This window comes from Engraulis encrasicolus, chromosome 23 (genome assembly GCF_034702125.1).
Source record: "Engraulis encrasicolus isolate BLACKSEA-1 chromosome 23, IST_EnEncr_1.0, whole genome shotgun sequence".
Lineage (NCBI taxonomy): Eukaryota > Metazoa > Chordata > Actinopteri > Clupeiformes > Engraulidae > Engraulis > Engraulis encrasicolus.
Window position 1 is genome coordinate 30060796 of NC_085879.1, and position 21676 is coordinate 30082471.

A 21676-nucleotide genomic window follows, 5' to 3' on the forward strand; every position below is an offset into this window, starting at 1 on the left:
AGCGACATAAAATGCCTCACAAAATGAGTGCAACAATTCCAAAAATTGATTAATAGCGATTAATCGATTCCCTTGTTTAGAAATCAATTAATTGAAGCGTGGACCGTAGGAGCGATGCATCGACTCAAATCAATGATCATTTACACCCCCACCCACCTCCTCTCACATCTGAAGTAAACCCGCAAGTATTCCTTTGCACTGTGTCTGGGAGACCGATGAAGACATTAAGACGTGATGAAAACGAATGAAGGAGAAGATCACAAAGGAGAAATAGAAGAAGAAGGGGGAGATGAAGGGCAAGAGGAAGATGATGATGAAGAAGAAGAGGAAGGAGAACAAAGGAGAAGATGAAGAAGACGAGAAAGAAAAAGAGAAAGAGGTAGAAAGGAAAAAAATGAAGAAGAAGGAGAAGAGTGTGGTTGGAAATGAGAGCAGTCCTGCGCTCCTCCAACATCTGTGCAAAATGGGATTATGGTTCACCAAATTGAGAAGCTCATTGCCAGCCAATTATGTTCTCTGTTTTAGTCTTTCCATTAAAACCGGCTTTGACGGTGACATGTTAGATTTGCCAAAACGGGGGGAGAATGAGAGAGATAGAGATAGAGAGAGAGAGAGAGAGAGAGAGGCCGTAACGGAACGGAAGCAGGGAATATGAATGCCACTTAATGAGATATGTATTTTTAGGCTCCACTGTGTGATTCTATGTCTCTGTCAGCCAATCATCTCATGACGCCCCCCCCAAACCCACCCCTCTCACTACGCACATGCAAACACACACACACACACACACACACACACACACACACACACACACACACACACACACACACACACACACACACACACACACACACACGTAGACACAAACACAACACACATAGACGCAAACACACGCAAACATGTAGGCGCGCACACACACACACACACACACACGCAAACACACACACACATGCAGGCGACCAGCCACACACACACGCACGCACGCACGCACACACACACATAGGGGTGGGCGATATGGCCAAAAATGTATACCTCAGTATGATTTTAGCCACGGTATATATCACGGTATATTACATTTGTGTCAAATTGAAGCATTCCGTTGCGAAATGTCCAAAACACCTTTTTTTAACTTTTGCATTTGTGCATTTTTTTAACATTTGCATTTTTGGAATGTGTGTGAATTCTTGCCATTCAAATCTTTTGAAAACAAACAAAAACTATGTAAAAATGCATTTTGCAATGCAATGCAATGCAATAGGCTACAACAACACTTGTCAATTTCACCAAGTCTAGAAGGGGTTAAACTAAGGAAGGGAATGGAGGGGTGTGAAACTGAACATGGATTTTATCCAATAAATCGTTCACTGGACCTTTTTTTCTATTTCTGGAGTTGCTGAGGGTAATTTGGAAATGTGTGCTTGCATCTGTGATTATGCCAAGCCTAATGGTTAATTGTTAAAGTTTCAAAAAAAGAAACTTTCACATGAGGCAGCAAGCAATGCGTTGTAGAACTAATGCATTTAAATGGCAGCTATCACTGCAGCAGCGGTTAGCGTTCTAACGTTAGCGAAATCGCTAAATCACATTTTAAACAGTGAACAGTCATTTAAGTTACTAACACCCAGCCAGATATCATGAATGATATTATCTCAACTGGACAAAGTAACATACAGTTAGTAAGGCTGGCGAAAATGTAAAGCAACCAGTGTTAGCAGCACATAGATTTAGCACATTTCTGTTGTCAGACAGCAGCATTGACATGAATGACTTGGGCTGTTAGCTTGCTAACTTGCTTATCATACACCACTGTTTTAAATTGTGGAGACCAGAATTGAAATCACATACAGTTTAAACTGTACAATAGTTCACTACACTAACTATACATTTTACACTTAAAGCTCATTTAAATGAGATTGTGCTGCCTGTCTACCTATCTATAAACCCTCTCTGGTATAACCACATTTTCTTTGCTACAACTACGACAGACTGTCGGGTGGATGTTCAAAACGTTGTCTATTACTGCCATCTGCAGGACGCAATGCGCTATCACGGTAGAACGGTATGGCCAAAATCCATACCTTGGTGGAAAAAATACCTTTTACGATAGTATACCGTCCATACCGCGCACCCCTACACACACACACCCCTCCCACCCATGAATCAACCAGCACCGTCCCATGCAGAGCAAAACTTTTAAGCTTTGCTTTTTCTTGCTGTGCAGCCGGTTGGTTTGACAAAATCATCAATATCTGCTGACAACAATCAGTATCTGTAGCAGTGATCTAGTGCAGTGTTTCTCAACAGGGGTGCCGGGGCACCCGGTGCTGCCGCGGGCCCCCCTCAGGGGTGCCGCGGAAACGTGGTTGATACATAAATTATGTAATATAATACATATTTGTCTAAATTGATAAGTTAATGCTAGTCAGTGGAATCTTTCATCTGCCATTTACGCAAAATTAAGTAAATATAGGTCGCCCCAGTCAGCTGTAACTTCGAACGTAGGTCGTGTGACGTCTCCAAATGTGTTACTTTTTTAAGCTTGTGTGGTATCGGATGCGATGCCATGTTACGGCTTCTTGGTTTGGGGTGCCTTGAATTTTTTCATGAATTGAAAGGGTGCCTCACCTAAAAAAAGGTTGACAAACACTGGTCTAGTGGCACACACTTTGACCAAAGAGTTTCTTTGTAGTCTTAGATCATTCAAACTCCGCCCACACAAGTTCGGTCTCTTAAGGGGGCGCTATCGGGTAAACTGATCATAGGCTATAAAAAGCAACGTCTGACAATAGGATGCCTTATCAATCAGGTCTATCATTCACGACTAGCTATGTGAGCTAGCAAGCTAACGGAAACCGAATACCGGTCCAGGGCTACGTTTCTCGAAAGCCGTCGTTGCTAACTATGTTAGCAACTTACTTGTTTGCGATGCAATATCCCATTGAGAACCTACAAGGTTGCTAACTGGTTAGCAATGATGCTGTCAAGAAACTGGGTTCAGGGTGATGGAATGCACTTGAATGGGTTACGTGGCGCTATTCCGACATGTCGCTATTTCGACGTTAATGTCTATTGTCGGAATACCGACACGTTTTCCACCGTCCGCCGCTATTCCTACATTCCGCTATTCCTACATGCCGCTATTCCGACATCCCTAACCGTAACCCTAACCCTAACCCTAACCCTAACCCCTAAAAAGTGTCGGAATAGCGGCATGTCGGAATAGCGCTATGTCGGAATAGCGCTATGTCGGAATAGCGATTGCCCTCCCTTTAATTGGCTCTGTTGTGAACAGCCTCACTACTCCTCTGCACCATAAGCTACAGCATGCGAGTATCAGCACAATTTCAAGTCTCTCTCCATTAAACCGAGGGGAGAGAGGAGAGGAGAGAGGAAACCAAGAGCGGAAGAAACAAAAAAATCGATGGAGGATAAAACAAAAAGAAAAGTGCTGTAGCGGAATGCTTTTAAGAAAGGAAGTGTAGAGGAGAAAGAGGCTAAGGCAGGGCAGACAAGAGTAGAGTAGTGTAGTGGACACAGAACACCTTGTTGTGGGAGTTGAGAGTGTGAGCCTGTGTGTGTGTGTGTGTGTGTGTGTGTGTGTGTGTGTGTGTGTGTGTGTGTGTGTGTGTGTGTGTGTGTGTGTGTGTGTGTGTGTGCGTGTGTACGTGTGTGCATGCGTGTGTCTGTATGTGTGTGTGTGTGTGTGTGTGTGTGTGTGTGTGTGTGTGTGTGTGTGTGTGTGTGTGTGTGTGTGTGTGTCTGTGTCTGTGTGTGCGTGTGTCTGTATGTGTGTGTGTGTGTGTGTGTGTATGTGTGTGTGTGTGGGGGGGGTTTGGGGGGTGATGATACTTGTAATTCTCCCTAGCATACACCAACTGTGTGCAATGTGTTGGGCTTTTAAGAAAGGAATGAGAGGACAGAGAGCAGAGACGTGCAGAGACATGAGCCGAGGTCCAGGCCAGGCCAGGTCCAATGATACAGAATACAGGGGATAGCGTACGTTCTAATCTCAAGTGAAGCAACGGTGGGGGGTTGGACTAGAACCGGTAACCGGAAGAAAATCGCCAATTCCCATTCATCTCTCTATGGGAAATCCGTTTTAAATAAGCCAAATATTCACCTATGGTCAGGTGCATTTCTCGAAACCATAGTCGCTAACTAGGCTAGCTACTTTGCTGTTTGTCATGCAATTTCCCATTGGTAACTACCCAAGTTGCTAACTGGCTAACAACTGCACTTTCGAGAAACGCACCCCAGGTCATGACATGTCTGTGACGCGCGTAATAAATTACACACCTTGTTGTCTGTGTTGAGGGTGAAGACCAGGTCCCTCTGGTCTAGCAGTCTGTCCAGGGCTACGTTTCTCGAAAGCCGTCGTTGCTAACTAAGTTAGCAACTTACTTGGTTGCGATGCAAATTCCCATTGAGAACCTACAAGGTGGCTAACTGGTTAGCAACGATGCTTTCGAGAAACGGGGTCCAGGGAGATGGAATGCACTTTAATTGGCTCTGTTGACGTCTGTGACGCCCGTAAAAAAGGACACACCTTGTTGTCTGTGTTGAGGGTGAAGACCAGGTCCCTCTGGTCCAGCAGCCTGCAGGAGTAGGCGATGTTGACGGCCGTCTCCGTCTTGTCCCCTGTCAGCACCCACACCTGCATCCCAGCAGCCCTCAGGGCCTCGATGGTCTCCGGCACGTGGTCCTGGAGACGGTCCTCGATCCCTGTGGCCCCTGTGACAGCAGTGAGGCTATTATCAGGATACCATAATATCAGGCTTGTACGAAATTCTGAATTGAATGAATTTCAATTCAAAGTAATGCCATAATACGAACACTAGGTGGTGTCATTACCTTGAATTTCTTTTCATTTAATCTACACCACCCATTGAAAGTACATAGAACACCACCACCTAGTGTTCATATTATGGCATTACTTTGAATTGAAATTCTTTCAATTCGGAATTTCATACAAACCAGCATAATATACAGTATATACTGTACTGTATATCAGTGGTTCTTAACCTTTTTTTTCTTAAAGCACCCCCGTACCTGTGCACCCCCAACCCAAACTTCTATGATTTGAGTGATTAATTACAATGATTCTTGCAATGATTCTTGGACACATTAATCAATACCGTAATGACTTTACATGGGGACCAAAACATGTTTTAATTTGGCCTCATTATAATGTTAGCTAGCACAATTTTGGTCACAACCTCAACACAAACAAAATTCTGTGCACTCCCTGAAATCCCTGGTGTACCCCCATGGGGTGACCGCACCCCATGTTAAGAACCACTGCTGTATATTATCTTTGATCCCTGTCACCCCTGTGACAGCAGTGAGGCTATTATGAGGATACCATAGCATATACTGTATAGGCTTATATTCAGGGCTCTAAATTAACTTTTTCCACCACCAGCCAATTTGGCTAGTGGACATTTTTTCTTACCAGCCAAACAGAAGTTAAACTAGCCATTTTTTTTTTTATCTCGCCAAAATAAACTATGCTTTAGGCTAATTATTTTTTTAAACTATAGTCATTTTGTTCAACTATGTCTACAACTCAGATAGGCCTACACTAGGCCTGCATACTATGCCTATGTAATAAGCATATTATAGGCTATTTTTTCATTATTTTTTAACTTCTGCATTATTTTTTACTTTCATTACTTAGGCCTGATCAATTTCATTAGTTTTTATTCAATTCCTCTGAAAACTCTGAAATTCCTCTGCTACCACTCACATAACAGACCTTAACATAGGCTACAGTAACCAAACACAGCCAAACACTACGAAAGCTCACATACGCACACCCTAAGGAAGGAGCAGAGGTGAGAGGAAAAGGAGAGGAGAGAGGAGGAGCTCTTCTCTACCATGCGCAACAAAATGACAAGAAGCCTATGTTTAACTAAAAGTAAATAATATCACGGGAATCTTCGCTTCATTTGTTACTTCCATAGCTTCGTCGTTGGTTGTTTTTTTGTTATTCTTTTTCTTTCTGATGGCGTGGGCTTTCCAACTTTAGTTGCGCGCGCCAGGACTCGGAACATTTCAGAAGACAACTGACAGCTACGCTCATACTGACAGTCAGCTCTCCTCCTCTACCCTTGTTGCAATTTCGTTCCACAACCACTTTTTTAACGTCACTACTACTACTGTTACAATTACTACTGGCATTCACCAACACAGAGAACCTTGCTCTAACCCCCGCCACATTCTCATCACTCGCACAAAACATAGGCTACAGAACAGAAGTAGCTATATGCACAATCTGCGTTAGTCCTGTTTTTGAAACAGTCAGGCCCTCGTTGCTTCAAAAAGGCAGCCTGTTACAGCAAGGTTCATGCTAGTAGCAGTAGCAGTGTGACGTTAAAAAGGTTGCAGCGAAAGCGACGGGAGCATCGGAGGAGAGCTGCCTGTCAGAATAGTGTGAGCGTAGCTGACAGAAGGCTGGTCATCTGAAATGTTTTCAATTCTGGCGCGCGCAACGGCATGGAGTTGCCGCTCGCTGCACTGGAAAGCCCACGGTGGGAGGCTACGTCGTGACGCTAGTGTCTATGGGTAATGTAGGAAATCTCGCCGTCTAACGTTCGTCATAGCAGCGGTTTACCGTTCATACTTTACCGTACTCGGGCGCCACTAGCCAAATAGGCGGGTAGGTATTTTTTTCTACTAGCCAAAATGATTTTTCACCCGTGTTTGGCGGGTTGGCGTGTGTTAATTTAGAGCCCTTCTTATATTGTTATATTATATATTATGTTATATACTGTATATGTAACTGAGGTGTTCTCGTGCAGTCCATCCCACTCTGGGTCGCGAACTCGCCACCTCATAGTCATCGCAATATTTTGGTCACAGTCATCAGTGGGATACCGCTGGATACAGTGTGATACCGCTGGACTAAAGGGCCAGTCCGATAGCCCAAAGCTACCGATACTGTATGGCGCTTCGGAAGGGAGGTTTACTAATGTTCCACGCCACACTCTGCTAGTTGGCCTCCATTACACATATACTGTATAGATAATATTAAAATATTATTACCGGTATAATAATACTATATATCAATTTTGACTGATAAGGACTAATTGCAAAGATAGCAAGGTTCCCCTTACGCAGTGTCTCTCACACGTAATATCATGTCATGCACATACAGTACTGTATATACACAAGCGCAGTCAAAATACAAAAAGTCAAAAACAAACACACACACACACACACACACACACACACACACACACACACACACACACACACACACACACACACACACACACACACACACACACACACATAAAAACAGATATACACACACATATACCTACATATGAAGCCACACTCACACCAGCAGCAAGAGGTGGAAAGAGGATGACGTGTACTCGAGAAAAGGAAGCTAGCAAGCTTGCCGTTTTTTAAATACACCTGACATGATTGGCTATGAGCTAGTGTACGTATACACCAAATCATACATGGTCAATAAACGGCCGTTGGCAATCCGATTGCCGCAATCGTAAACCACACCTCACCTACGAGAAATCCAGGAGGTGGGTCTCTAGACCATATCTCACTTGTGATATGGTCTGGTGTGAACAGCACAGACACAGAACAGGATGGGCATAATATTGTATCGGCACAGTGCACTGTTTTGTATTTAGACATGGGACACAGGACATGGACACTGCTGTGCTGTGCTGACCTATGAGAGTGAGGTTGGTCTCCAGACGGGCAGCCGTGTCCATCAGAAGGTCGGCCTTGTTCTCAATGGCCGAAATGGCCTGCTGCCGAACGTGCCACCAGCCCTCATACGCCTCCTGACTCAACACCTGCAGACAGAAACATACAATACATTACATAACATTACATTGCATACATTACATCACACTTAGCATTACATACATTATATTACACATACGTACATACACTCAGGGCTTTAAACTAACTTGTTTCATCACCTGCCAGTAGATGCTAATCTAACTAGCCAAACATACACTCATTAATGGGTCAAAGTGGCTAGTAATTTGGTCTTTTCCACCAGCCAAACTGGAATTTCACCAGCATTTGTCCGGCTGGCTGGTGTTAATAAGAACCCTGATTACATTACATTGCATTAGGGCTACATTACACTTAGCTGACGCTTTTTTCCAACTTACAGTTACTGTATTTAACAGGCAGGCATGTGCACTCCAATACGGCAGGGGAGGCACGGCCTCACCAGCCCCAGATGATTATGATGAGATGCAGTAAATGTGAATAATAGTAACAATAACAGCTATTGTTTTCGAGCATCTGCACCATAACTACCATTTGAGCAGTGTTTAAACTGTTTCACTCGTTTTCAATCATTTTTGTGGCCAAAATCGTAATATTTGCCCATTTCATGTCAAATTCCTCCGAATACGCTGAATTTGGGGCAACTCTGAACTTGCCTCACCCCCGGATTGCGCAATCCCTCGTTAACAAGCTTGAGCGCATGCGCCATTTTGCTCGTTCTGTGAATGCAACCTGGTAATATTTTATTAAACGTTTTTATACACTTAATAGAAGTATGTATGGTGTGCCCTCATTTCCTGATAATTTTTTACTATTTTCTACGTGTGATTATCATTTCTTTACTCTGAACGCTTTGGCATAACGCCCACTGAAAGATACAGTGGTGAGGCCAGCAGTAGCCTGGCCGCAGACTCCTTCTGGCGTTGAGAGTATTGCTGGCCAGTTACGTCATAGCGAATCTGAAGTTCACAATACAGTCAGTCGGTGTTGTTGGCTAGCTTGTTCACTTTGACTGCTACAAGTGGATTTCATAACGAAACTAAGAGCATTCTCAAAGTTGGATTTCAAAGGGGATACTATGTGATAAAGAATGGAGGACCGACAGAGCTGAGGGTTTGCTACTGCAGGTGACCGGTCAGAAGATTATAACTAGGCTACCCGATCATTTCAAAGTGAGTGGTACAAAATAAAAGATTTTTTTTGTTTCCCCTGTGTCTTGTTTGCAACCGAGAATATGTGGAAGACCATTCGCATGGGATTTTACGACTGAACAATTTACTAAGGACTAAGGAGCCTCACGAAACACAAATCCTCGCGGCTACTCATATTCAATGCCAAATTGCTTTGGAGACGTTTGGGGCGTCTCGAATAGATGTGGCTTTGGATGAACAGCACCGGCTAAAGTAACGTTAGCATGCACAACGCCAAAGTAAAGGAGAACCGTGAAAGATCGGCGCATGGACCTGATGTACGAGTGAAGGTAAGACCAGTGTTTCCTATGTGTGTGACGCCTGTGTTTGTGAGACCCGTGGGGAGAGAGAGAATCCGCCGTGATTCTGTCTGGTGTGGTAGCTTTTGTGATATGCACCGGATTGAATGTGCCCGTAACTGTTTGTAAAGTTGAGTACAGGGTAGGCCTACCGTTGAGGTAAATCAAATATAGGCTACCCGTGTAACTACAAGACTCTGGTCTAATTCCAAAGTGTAGGCATTACATAAATGACAGTCCCAAAATATTTGGTGACCATACCGAAGCTTGTGTAATCTCTGTTTATGTTGACATTCGCTTCCTGCCACACCTTTGTCCCACATCGCTTGCAGTAGCCTCATACAAGTAGATGTAGGCCTACATTTGCACGAGAATCCGGTGCGTAGCCTATCACAAAAGCTATCACACCGGTTTGTTCGCCGTGGTGCTCAGCGGTCTATATGACACCATGTTTTGAATCCTGTGTGTGTGTCTTTCATTGAGCATCCGCCGTGATGCTCCTGTCCAAATTGGTGCTGTGTGGTTTATGTGAGACCACTGTTTGAATCCTGTTTGTGTGTGTGTGTGAGCCGTGGGCTGTGAGGGAGCTTACACTCTCCACTACTCTCCCCTCCCCTCCTCTCCTCTCCTCCCCTCTCCTTTCCTCTCCCCCCTCTCCTCTCTTCTCTCCTCTCCACTCCTCTCCTCTCCTCTCTTTTCCCATCTCCTCTCCTCTTCTCTCTTCTCCTCTCCTCTCCCCCCTTCCTCTCCTCTCCTCTCCTCTCCTCTCCACTCCTATCTCATCTCCCCCTCTCCTCTCTTCTCTCCTCTCCACTCCTCTCCTCTCCTCTCTTTTCCCATCTCCTCTCCTCTCCTCTTCTCTCTTCTCCTCTCCTCTCCTCTCCCTCTCCCCTCCTCTCCTCTCCTCTCCTCTCCTCCTCTCTCCTCTCCTCCTCTCTCCTCTCCTCTCTTCTCTCCTCACTTCTCTCCTCTTCTCTCCTCACTTCTCTACTCTTCTCTCCTCACTTCTCTCCTCCTCTCTCCTCTCCTCTCCTCTCCTCTCCTCTTCTCTCCTCACCTCTCCTCTTCTCTCCTCTTCTCCTCTCCCTCTGCCGTGATGCTCCTGTTTGTCCACATTGGTGCAGTGTGGTTTATGTGAGACCACTGTTTGAATCCTGTGTGTGTGTGTGTGTGTGTGTGTGTGTGTGTGTGTGTGTGTGTGTGTGTGTGTGTGTGTGTGTGTGTGTGTGTGTGTGTGTGTGTGTGTGTGTGTGTGTGTGTGTGTGTGTGTGTGTGTGTGAGTGAGAGATCTAATAGCATTTACTCTACGGAAATGCAGCATGTTTTATTATGTAGGCCTAACTTGTGTTAAGAAAGCTATGGCATATGAAACTTATCGGTAGGCCTATTTGATAAATTTACTAAAACTGTAGCTGTAGTATTATATATTTGAAAATCTGATATTGGAAAAGTCAGTGCCTCACCAGCCATAAAGTTGACCGCACGTCACTGTTAACAGGGTATTGGAGCAATGTGGGGTTAGGTGCCTTGCTCAAGGGCACTTCAGCCATGGATGGAGATGTAGGGAGTGGTAAGGGTGGAACTCCAACCTGCAACTCTCTGATCTTAAGACCCTCCCTAACCATTGGGCCATGGCTAGCCCAGAATAATAGAATAGAATGAATAGAATAATAGAACTGAATAAATAATATAAATAAATAATTGAAGCAAAAAACAAGGTTAATATAAAGGCATAGATACTACAGGCTACTTTAAAGTTTAGACTTAAAACTAGAATGAAACTATTCTGTCTGACGCACTAGAGGACAATACAAGAAAAACATCTTTCATGGTTCATGACAGGAATTCACCGTATGCCTTCTGACTTTGGCGAGCATAATCTGTCAACAGTGTGGTTGAGATAGAGAGAGAGGGAGAGAGATACAAAGAAAGATGCTTAAAGCTCAAGAAAAGAATTGTGCCCTGCTTCATAACAGCAATTCAATGGAACAAATGTGCTTCACTGTTACACTAAATGACGAATAACAAGGTCATTATATTGGTTGTATTGTGAAGTTCCGAATAAAATGACTGAAATGATGATAGTCTTTTTGGCAAAACATAATTAAGCAAACTCTAAAACAAAATAAGACTCATGCTGTTATGTTTTCGGGGGGTAACTCTGCAGAAAATACAGTATGTTAATTCTATTTAGTAGTTCTGTTTAAATTGACTTGGTCTTTTTTTGGTAACACGTTATATCTATTAGCACTAATACATACATTGTGCCTGTATTAACTTGTAAGGCATGTACAAATCAAAATCATTTAGTTCGGCATGTACGCGCAAATATCTTATTCACGCACAATAAGGGATTTACTACCAATTTAACCTTAGTAAGGACGACCTATTAGGCCATAGCTTTTGCTTAGTACATGCCTTATTACAAGTTACTTATGCAGGCATTGACATTGAATGTATTAGTGCTAATAGACGTAACGCTAAAATAAAGTGTTACCCTTTTTTGGCAAAGCATGGTTATGCAGACTCTAAAAATAAGGACGTAGCTGGGCTCTGTGTGGCTGTAATACTGTGCTGTATGGCTTACCCTTTTGGCAAAGCACAGGGTGCGGAGGCCGTCTCTGGCATACATGTCAAGATGTCTCTGGGTGCTGCTGCTGATGGCCGTTCTGAACTTGCGTTGAGACACTGTCTCTGCAGTCAGGGGGAAGAGGAATTGCCAGAAGAAGACATGGAAGAAGAAGAAGAAGAAGAAGAAGAAGAAGAAGAAGAAGAAGAAGAAGAAGAAGAAGAAGAGGAAGAAGAAGACATGGATAGAAAAAAGAGATAAATAAAACGTCAGTCAGTGTGATGCTGAGCAATGTCTGAAAGTGAAAGCAACCATAAAAAATACAAATCTTTAGACTACTGTACAGCAGGAGCTTTCCCATAGCAACAGAACACCAGCAAAACAACCTTTTATCTAAATACAGAACCATTATGGATTTTTTTTTTTTTACATTGGGATGAGTAGCAGGAATTAACCGAGTAAACGCTCAGTGTTTGCACAAATCCAAAACAATGATTAATTGGAGATACAATGCAGCCAGTGTATTGCATTTTAAAGCACAATGTAACGACCGCCCCCATCACCACCACCCCGCAAGTACAGAGCAGTTCAGAGTAGCTGAGATGTTAAGACATCTTCACAGAGGGCTGAACAGAGGAACGCGCGTCGATAACCTAATCAGCAGTACAAACGAATGTGGATACACATAGCTCATTGATAATCAATTGGAAAAAACCCATCTCCCTATAGAAGTCAGGATAGGGAGGTATGCAGTCTCAAGGGCTCTACTAATAGGGGCGGAGGTGTAGGAGGGAGCTAACAGAACAGGGCATTTGCCCCTGGGCCCAGGGCTCCTTCCGTATAGCCTCTTACTGCTGATGGGGTCGCCGGCGGGCCTATTCAGCTATTTGCGGAAAACACTCAACTAAATCATAACAACATTGCTAGGACATTACTCAGAGCCTTAAGTAACAGATTAAGACACAGCCATTACAATACTCATGACGGGAAGGTTATAACATAGGCTCTACACCAAAGGGCTTAAAGGTGGTGGGGTGCTCTATTAGGGCCCTGGTAGAAGGCATGATGGGGGACCCTGCGCGTGTTTTGCCCTGGCGCCCTGTGTCCAATTGTTCCACCTCTGCTGGCTCTGGTAAAGGATCGGATAGCAGAGCCTGAAGGTTTTTGGTGTTGCTGCTGTTGGGCTCTAGGCTACAGCAGCTGTGATCTGCTGTGAATTGTTTTGAATTTCAGATGAAGTCGTAGAGGTCAAAGGGATGACTGACTTGGGGTCAGGATAGATAAGGATATATCTAATGCAAAGTTTAAAAGAAATCAACAATAACATGGTATTAATTCAAAACTGTTCTCAGAATATACATAGGGTCCCAATCAATGTAGGGTTGTTAATTCAAGGCTTCGAATGTGGAATTAAATCTGTTTTCGATCATACGTGACGATTCAATGTTGATTTGACACACAAGAGATACATTTTTTATTTATTTTTTTGCCTTTATTTTTGAGAGGACAGTGGAGGAGAGACAGGAAACGAATGGGGAGAGAGAGACAGGGTTAAATTAAAGTTAGAAAGTGTTACATTTCACCTACGATATGTACTGTAGGGCTGGGCGGTTCTGGAGTTTTCTTGATGAAAATTAATATCACGGTTCTCTGCACAATTTTTTTTCATAAGCGGAGATTTTCCCCTACATGTCAATGTTTCTGAAGAGAAGGCTGAAATTAGATGTAAAAATTAGATAAAATCCTGAATTTTGATTAATCTCCATTTCTATTTTAATCACTTTTTTGGAATAAAAAACCTTCCCTCATCAAAAAGTGAACCTTTTGTAGGTGAAAACCGTTATCACATTTTTTTACGGTATACCGCCCAGCCCCAATGTAGGCTACTGTATGTTACTTGCAGGGCCAGATTAATGCACAGGCTAGATATGGCTACAGCCTAGCAGCAGGGCCCCCCGGTTGGTCGAAGGAGGGGGATCAATAATTGCAGAATTGTGACAAGATGCAGTATTGAACATTTTGTCAGCAAATATGTTATTCTTAATTCCTATCTTGGAATTACGATGCAACCCATGGAATTTTGTCGCGAAATTTGCCTTCTGCGAGGGCCTCCAGTAACCTGTGTAGCCTAGTGGCCCTGGGCCATTGTAGCCTCTTAGTGCAGATTGGGGTCGCCGGCGGGCCTATTCACTATTTGCTGAAAATACTCTACTACATCATAACAACATTGCTATGACAGTACCGAGAGCCTCAAGCAACATAATAAGACATATCCATTACAATTTTGGTGACAGGATATAACATAGGCTGTATGCTAAAGCCTAGTTCAGACTCCTCCTTCAGTTGCAAGCCATGTGCTGCCAGCGGGGGGGTGGCAGCAGATCACGTACCCAAACAACCACAACGCCCCCCTCTTCAGAGCTGAAACGATCCCTTGCAGCGCTCAACAGAATTTCTCTCAGGCTGAATTGTCAGTGATCTGCCGCTATCCCGCCGCTTTTTTAGTATGTGTCCTGCAACTGAAGGAGGAGTCTAAACAGACCCTTAAAGGAGAACTCCACTTTTTTGAACATTTAAGCCATTTTCTGAGTGGTCTGCAATGTTTTAGAGTCCCCCTCACCGTTTATTTCATGCTTGCTGCAGTCTCTGTTATTTGGCTGATTTGGATTTTATCTCAACCAGCTTTAGAATGGCCGTCTATGGGCACCTGCAACTCTGTTCTTGAGAGAGACTGCAGCAAACATGGAATAAACGGTGAGGGGGACTCCAAAACATTGCAGACCACTCAGAAAATGGCTTTACTGTTCAAAAAAGTGGAGTTCCCCTTTAAGGGGTTAATCTGGCCTTGGATGTTTGGTTGTCAACAAGGCCTTCATCCTTACCATCTGTCGGCTGTTCCAGGAGCCCCATGACTGCTGAGTCGGCCCCTTTGGTGTAGAGGACGATCTCCCGTGTGTGCGGGTGCCTCACCACCACCGACATCCTCTTGCGCATGGGGTCAAAGGTCAGGATATCCAGCACCTCGTAGGTGAGGAGCTCCCCGGACGACGGCAGACGCACGGCCACGTGATCCGGCGTGCGTTCTAGAAGCGTGAAACCGTAGGCCCGTGCCGCGTGGACCAACGCTGCCTCGTCGGGACTCTGGGATTCGTAGCACACGTCTCGGTCATTGACCTCCAACGGTGCACTTGACCCGGACGCAGTTCTCTGCCTCTTGGTTCTGGGATGCTGGGTGGTGGAGGTGATGACCTGGGATTCGGAGCTTCCTCCTTCTTCCTCCTTGAGTGTTAACACGGTAAAAAAAGGGGGTGTCAATATTTCAGAGAAAACTGACGTAACTCCTCATAGACTATTTGCATTTCTATAAACGTTAGTTTGGGACTGCTCTAAATAAAACCCACAAATAACCTTCCACATCTGAGATGCTCCGCTGACTCTTTCCTGCTGAGTTAGGTGCTGTTTACAGGTATGTGGATATTTTTAAATGCTGATATTTTTTATCCGTTTACATGTAAATGAAGTGGTGAATGGTCACTGCTCATTTGTATAGAAAGTGCAGGACTCAGTAGAAATACAAAAAGTACTGTAGAAGTACAAAAAAGGAGACAATCCGCACACGTCAAGTCTTTTTTTGTGCAAAGCTTTACTGGACTTGCAAGCTTTCGGCACTAGACCTTCATCAGGCTGGTCTAGCACCGAAAGCTTGCAGGCTCAGTAAAGCTTTGACTTGAAGTGTGCAGATTGTCTCCTATTTTGTATATCGGTTTACATGTAAACACGACACATGGATAAAGATAAAAAATCATCATTGTGATAAGTGCATATATCTACTTTGTAATTATATCTACTAATATCTACTTTGTAATTTGATCTACTTTGTAATTATATGCATGTGAAAAATACACTCTTTGCATCCTTGAATCCTTGTAATTTCAACTCTTCAAATCATATTAAAACTAGTATTTTTTTACTGTGTAGATGTTGGGGTCGTCGGATGAGAGGTCTGGCGGCTCTTCGTCGGCAGCAAAGGGGTCGGCCAGGGGCTCCTTATGACCCTTGACCTTTCTGAATAGACTCTGAGGGGAGGCCGTCCCCTTCAGGACGCCTTGCAGACGGCCAAGGAACGTTTGAGGAGCACAGGAGTCTCGAGGGCTGGTGACCTGCATGGAAAAAGAAATGAGGAACAACTTAAATGCACCATATAGTATTGATATAATATTTCTTAATCTTTTACAAACATTATACATATGTTTTTTCATAATTACCTCATTATTTACAAAGTGTTACTAATTCTTTTGAAGCACCTTTTACTCGTAAGTGTTACAAAGGCAGAAGATTGAAATGAAATAACTGGAAAAGAAACACCAAACACTAAAAAACTACTAATATAAGCACTTAAATCTGATAGAAAGTTTGAGGGGCACAGGAATGACCTGAAAAAGTATTTACCTCAGAAACAGCAATAATAAAAACAATACCTCAACAGCACATTAATCCCAATGGCAATGACAAGTTGGTGGGACTTTGGGGTAGATGGACGACGCAATTTACCTGCCTTGTTCCAAAGTCATTGTAATAAAATATACAGCTGTACGTATTACTGGCGACAAAATGTTTCAAATTAAAGCAGCAAGTTTGCTTTTAAAGGATCTAATGGGGCTCATCAGCGCTCGTATATTACAATGTCCTTGAGCGACACATCCTTATTTTGATCTCTACCTCTTTTTTTTTTTGCTCCCCCTCTCCAAGCGTGCTGCTACACTGGACTGATCGTCAGGCCTGAGGCCTCCGCCGACAAAGTGATATAACTATTCAACACCGGTAATCAAATTAATTAGGAGTGACCCCGATCCCCCCCCCCTCCCCAGCCCCAGCCAAAATGACTGCGTGCCTTCGTGCCTGCGTGTCTGCCGTGTCGGAGGTCTCGTGGACAGCAGTGATTTATCCCTCCTACAAAGTCGTTTGGTCCGGGTCCTCAGCGCCCATTTAGGATATTAGTGCTGACCAGCTCTTGAGCGAGAGACACAACTTGGCACACTTCTTTCTTTCTCTTTTTATTTATTTTTTTTCCCTCCTCCTCCCCTGATGCCGCTGCTGTCCAGGGTTGCCAGATGAGGCTGATGATTTCCAGCCCAAAAAATGCTCAAAACCCGCCTGAAAGCACTAAATCCCGCCCAATTCTATTGATTTCTATGGCAAAAATTGGGCAGGTTTTTTCTGCTAATTGCCATTTTTACCCGCACACGGCCATCCTAAGCAGCCCAATTGGGTGGGAAACAGCCCAATCTGGCAACACTGCTGCCGTCTCCACCGGGCCATCTGAGCTCTTACAGCGAGAGAGCGAGAGAGCATTGTGACGAAGGAGTGGAAGTGAAATGGCCCATTAATTTAATTGGGGGGAGCGCGCTCAAATGCTCTGATCTCTCTGGCCTTGTCTTGTATTTTATGGGCAGAGGAGGAGGAGGAGGAGGAGGAGGAGGAGGAGGAAACAATCCTGCTGGCTCTGTGTAACAACTCAACTCAAGATTATGCTGCACACAGTGTAAAACTTTATCCCTAGAGCAGGGGCGGAGCACCGGTATTGTGACAGGGGGGGGCGGGAGATGTGTCAGAGGCCCCCCTTCGACACATGTCGTGCTGGAGTCTGTCATTGTAATGGGGTATAAATGACATAGGCTATATCAGTGGTTCTTAACCTGGGGTGCGGGCACCCCCTGGGGGTGCACCAGAGATTTCAGGGGGTGCACGGAATTTAGTTTGTGTTGAGGTTGTGACCAAAACTCAGCTTGTGAACATTATAATTAGTCCAAATCAAAACCAAACTAATGCATGTTTTGGTCCCCATGTAAAGGCATTGTATTGTGTAGAGTCTTAAGCAAGAATCATTGCAATTAATCACTTAAAAATCATTTTTAGTACTTATACAAGTGTAGAAGTTTGGGTTGGGGGTGCGCGGCTTGTCTTTGGCACAGGTAAGGGGGTGCATTAAGAAAAAAGGTTAAGAACCACTGGGCTATATCATAAGCATAATAGTTGATAAATACTAAGTTTGCTGTTCAGCATAGAAATGTGCACGTTAGTGGCGTTTGTCCAACACAATATCGTTGAAGGGGCCCCTGTGAGATGTTTGGCGATCGAAAGCCCCCCCCTGCTCCACCCTTGCCCTAGAGCCTGGCGTGCCTGCTACTACTGCTGTTTGCAGATACTATAGGTGAGATAGGGTTCTGTTTCTATCACATTTTTTCCATTTTCTTGTGTATGTGTGGGTGTGGGTGTGGGTGTGTGTGTGAGAGATGGGGGGTGGGGGGGTTAGAGAAAGAGAGAAATATAGGGAGAGAATTCTCAATAAGGGAACTTGGGTGTTAAAACCTGTGTATGTGCAACCTTTGCTTGAGTGTATGTGAAACTGTATGTATTCATAAAACATTCCCATGTTCCTGTGTACATACATGTATGCTGTACCTCTACGTGTGTCTTCACCTCATTGTCCATGTGTACGTATGGAAAGGTGTGTAGGTGTGTGTGTGTATGCTTTTATGTGTTTACGTCTGTGTGTGTGTGCGCGTACGTGCGTGCGTGCGTGTGTGCGTGTGTGTTTGTGTGTGTAGATGTGTATAATTGCATACACATGCTTTTATATGCCTGGGTGTACTGTCCATGTACATGTGTTGGTACAAGGTCACTGCCACGTGTGTTCTCTCACCCTCTGTCTCTGGTTGGTTGCCGTGGAAACCACCACGGTGTTGCAGATGGCCAGGGCCACAAAGAAGTCCAGGTAGGGGCCCCTGTCCAGGCTCCCGTTGCCCCGGAGACCACTGCCACTTCCTACTTCCTCCCCCTGAGGCCGCGCCCCCAGCGCCACCTGCAGCAGTTTCCTGTCCGGGACCACCTCCGTTTCCTGTGGAGGAAGGAGAGACACATTCATACGTAGAGCTCGAAAGTGACGTCATATCCTCTGCTTTCATGGGACCTCAGGACGTTTTTAGCGTAAAAATGTAGCATGGCGGAATTAAAATGATATTTTGATCCCCTTTGAATTGATATATTATATATATATTTTTTATTTTTATATAATTTTAATATAATTTTTCATACCAAACACCAAACGATTTAGCAGGATGTTTTTTCACATTTGTCATGCAGACAACCTCTGAACAACATATCGATATTTTTGCATGAATAATCTAAATTTAGTTCCTTAAGCAGCATATTTGTAACCCAACGCATATAATGACTGGAATCAGAAGATACAGTAGTTACTTGCTACCATGAGACAGTCAACCAAGGTCCCGTGAACGCGGAACTACGTCACATCTGCTTTCGAGCTCTATTGTGTCACCACAAGCAGAGGAAAGGACATGACAAGAATGGAAAGGTGTGTATGTGTGTGTGTGTGTGTGTGTGTGTGTGTGTGTGTGTGTGTGTGTGCGTGTGCGTGTGCGTGTGCGTGTGCGTGTGCGTGTGCGTGTGCGTGCGTGCTTTTGAAGAAGGGTAGTGTACAAGTAGGCCTATATGTGTGTTCTTGTGTGGGTCCACCTCCATTCCCTGTGGACAGGACTGTCACAATTAGGCAAGCAAACTAGGCAATAGCCCACGGCCCCCAGCTGAAAGAGGGGTCCCCTAGTTAGAGGTGGCCAGAGTAAGAGTAGAAGTAAATGAATGGTGTAGTTCAGTACAACACTAGCACATTATATGATATTACCAGAGATTCTTTAAGTATATAGAGATATGTCAATGTAATAGGGTGCTATGGGCACCTAACATGACCAGGTTCCGGTCTGCCTAAAGGGGCGTGTCATAATACTCCTAGCATTGAATAGAACAGTCCTTAGGTCTGCCTAGGTCTGCCTAAAGGGGGATTTCCCCCCTCTCCCCCTTGCAATAATAGAACCCGGAAACAATGGGCCAATGGAACCTCTCTCTCTCTACTCTCTCTGATATTACATAGCGATTACACCAGTTATTGTACCTACTGAGGTGGCTAGACATTGTTGTTGCAGAAAACAAAACCCGTAAAAACAACCACAATTTCACCATCAGGTACATCACCACATGCGTGGCCAGTCCTGTTCAAAATCCCCCCCACAGCCAATGCTAGTTTGCTACTTCGCCATTCATTTCAACGGGACACTACTGGCCGCTGACGTAAAAATTCCGCTTGAGTTCTATTTCCCAAATGCAGCGTGGCACGGAGCCGTCTCCTGCGCCGCTACCTACTGAGGCGGCTAAACGTTGTTGTTGCAGAAAGAAAAACCCTAAAAACCTTTAATAAAAACCACATTTCATCATCAGGTACATTTCTCTATAGTAACTGTAGACCATTTACTCTGTGAAGTTATTTGCGTTGGAAGGAAACTATGGCAGGTTTTGTTTTTTTATTTATTGTTCTTCTTACTTCTACTTTTACTCTGACCACCTCTGGTTAGTCCCTGTTTTGCCCAAGGCCTGAGAAATACTTTTAGGCCAGATACACGCAAGAGCGTGGCGTGGTAGCAGCGAGAAGACGGAGTTCTTTCAGCCGAGTATCGGGCGGTGTGTTCTACTCGTGTCGGTGTGCGCGGCCAGTCCTGTTCAAATCTCCTCCCACAGCCAATGCTAGTTTGCTACTTTGCCATTCATTTCAATGGGACACCGCCGGCCGCTGACGTCAAAATTCTGCTCAAGTTCTATTTTCCGGCATTGAGCCGTCTCCCGCGCTGCTACCGCCCGACTACCGCCGTGTTGGTGTGGAAGGACAGATCTGTTTCCATGTATTTTCGACACCGCCGGTAAAATACGCTCCCGGTATGGAGAGAAAACGTAATTTCATTTCCTTGTGTGACCTATGCATATGAAGAAAGTGACAATAAAAGCTGACTTGACATGACTTGAAACAGCTCTGCCTGAGGAGAGATGGGAAGGGCGAGACAAACATGGTTGGAGCACGCCAGGCTCACTGGCCACCAGCAGATGCCAACATGACAAACATGAGAAACGTGTGAGTGGGTGTGGTGTGTGTTATGCGTGTGTGTGTGTGTGTGTGTGTGTGTGTGTGTGTGTGTGTGTGTGTGTGTGTGTGTGTGTGTGTGTGTGTGTGTGTGTGTGTGTGTGTGTGTGTGTGTGTGTGTGTGTGTGTGTTGGCCACAAGCAGATACCAATAAGAAAAACATGGGAAAGGTGTGAGTGGGTGTGGTGTGCTATGTGTGTGGGGGTTGTGTGTCATGTGTACTGTATGTGTGTGCGTGCGTACGTGTGTGCGTGCGTGGGGGTTGTGTGTCATGTCTATGTGCGTGTGTGCGTGCATGTCTGCGTGCCTGCGTGGGAGTTGTGTGTCATGTGTATGTGTGTGCGTGCGTGAGTGGGGGTTGTGTGTCGTGTATATGTGTGCGTGCGTGCGTGTGTGCGTGCGCATGTGTGAGTGCGTGCATGCGTGGGTGTGTGTGTGTGTGTGTCTGTGTGTTTCTGTGTGTGTGTGTACTGTGTGTGTGTTCCTGTCTGCAACCACCTCCGTTTCCTGTGGCTAGCTGGAGCAGGCCAAGCTCAGCGGCCAGAAGCAGATGTCAACATGACGAGTATTTGGAAAGGTGCGGGTAGGTGTGTACCACCTGGGCTGTAGTACTCGAGTACTACAAGAAATTAAGAGGTAAATCATCTAATGGAAGAGCCTGGAGTCCTCATTTTCTTAAGATTAGATGATTACCTCTTACTAACTTAAGCTTGTTTTCTTAAGAAAATGAGGACTCCAGGCTCTTCTATTAGATGATTTACCTCTAACTAAGTTAGACCTGCTTTACTCCTGAACCAGCTTTGCAGTATAAGACCTCAGATGTCAACATGACGAGTATTTGGAAAGGTGTGAGTAGGTGTGT

General features: G+C 44.6%; 1 protein-coding gene across 1 annotated transcript in view; it reads right to left on the reverse strand.

The window, feature by feature from the left end:
- The window catches only part of atp10b (ATPase phospholipid transporting 10B), a 103830-nt gene that overhangs the window by 27262 nt on the left and 54892 nt on the right, over positions 1-21676 (reverse strand). Inside the window, exons 9-14 of the mRNA XM_063190476.1 lie at positions 18532-18726; positions 15800-15988; positions 14711-15107; positions 11847-11953; positions 7697-7823; positions 4547-4731 (exon numbers count right to left, since the gene is read on the reverse strand). Coding sequence (XP_063046546.1) covers positions 4547-4731; positions 7697-7823; positions 11847-11953; positions 14711-15107; positions 15800-15988; positions 18532-18726 — 1200 coding nt within the window. The remainder of the gene's footprint in view (positions 1-4546; positions 4732-7696; positions 7824-11846; positions 11954-14710; positions 15108-15799; positions 15989-18531; positions 18727-21676) is intronic.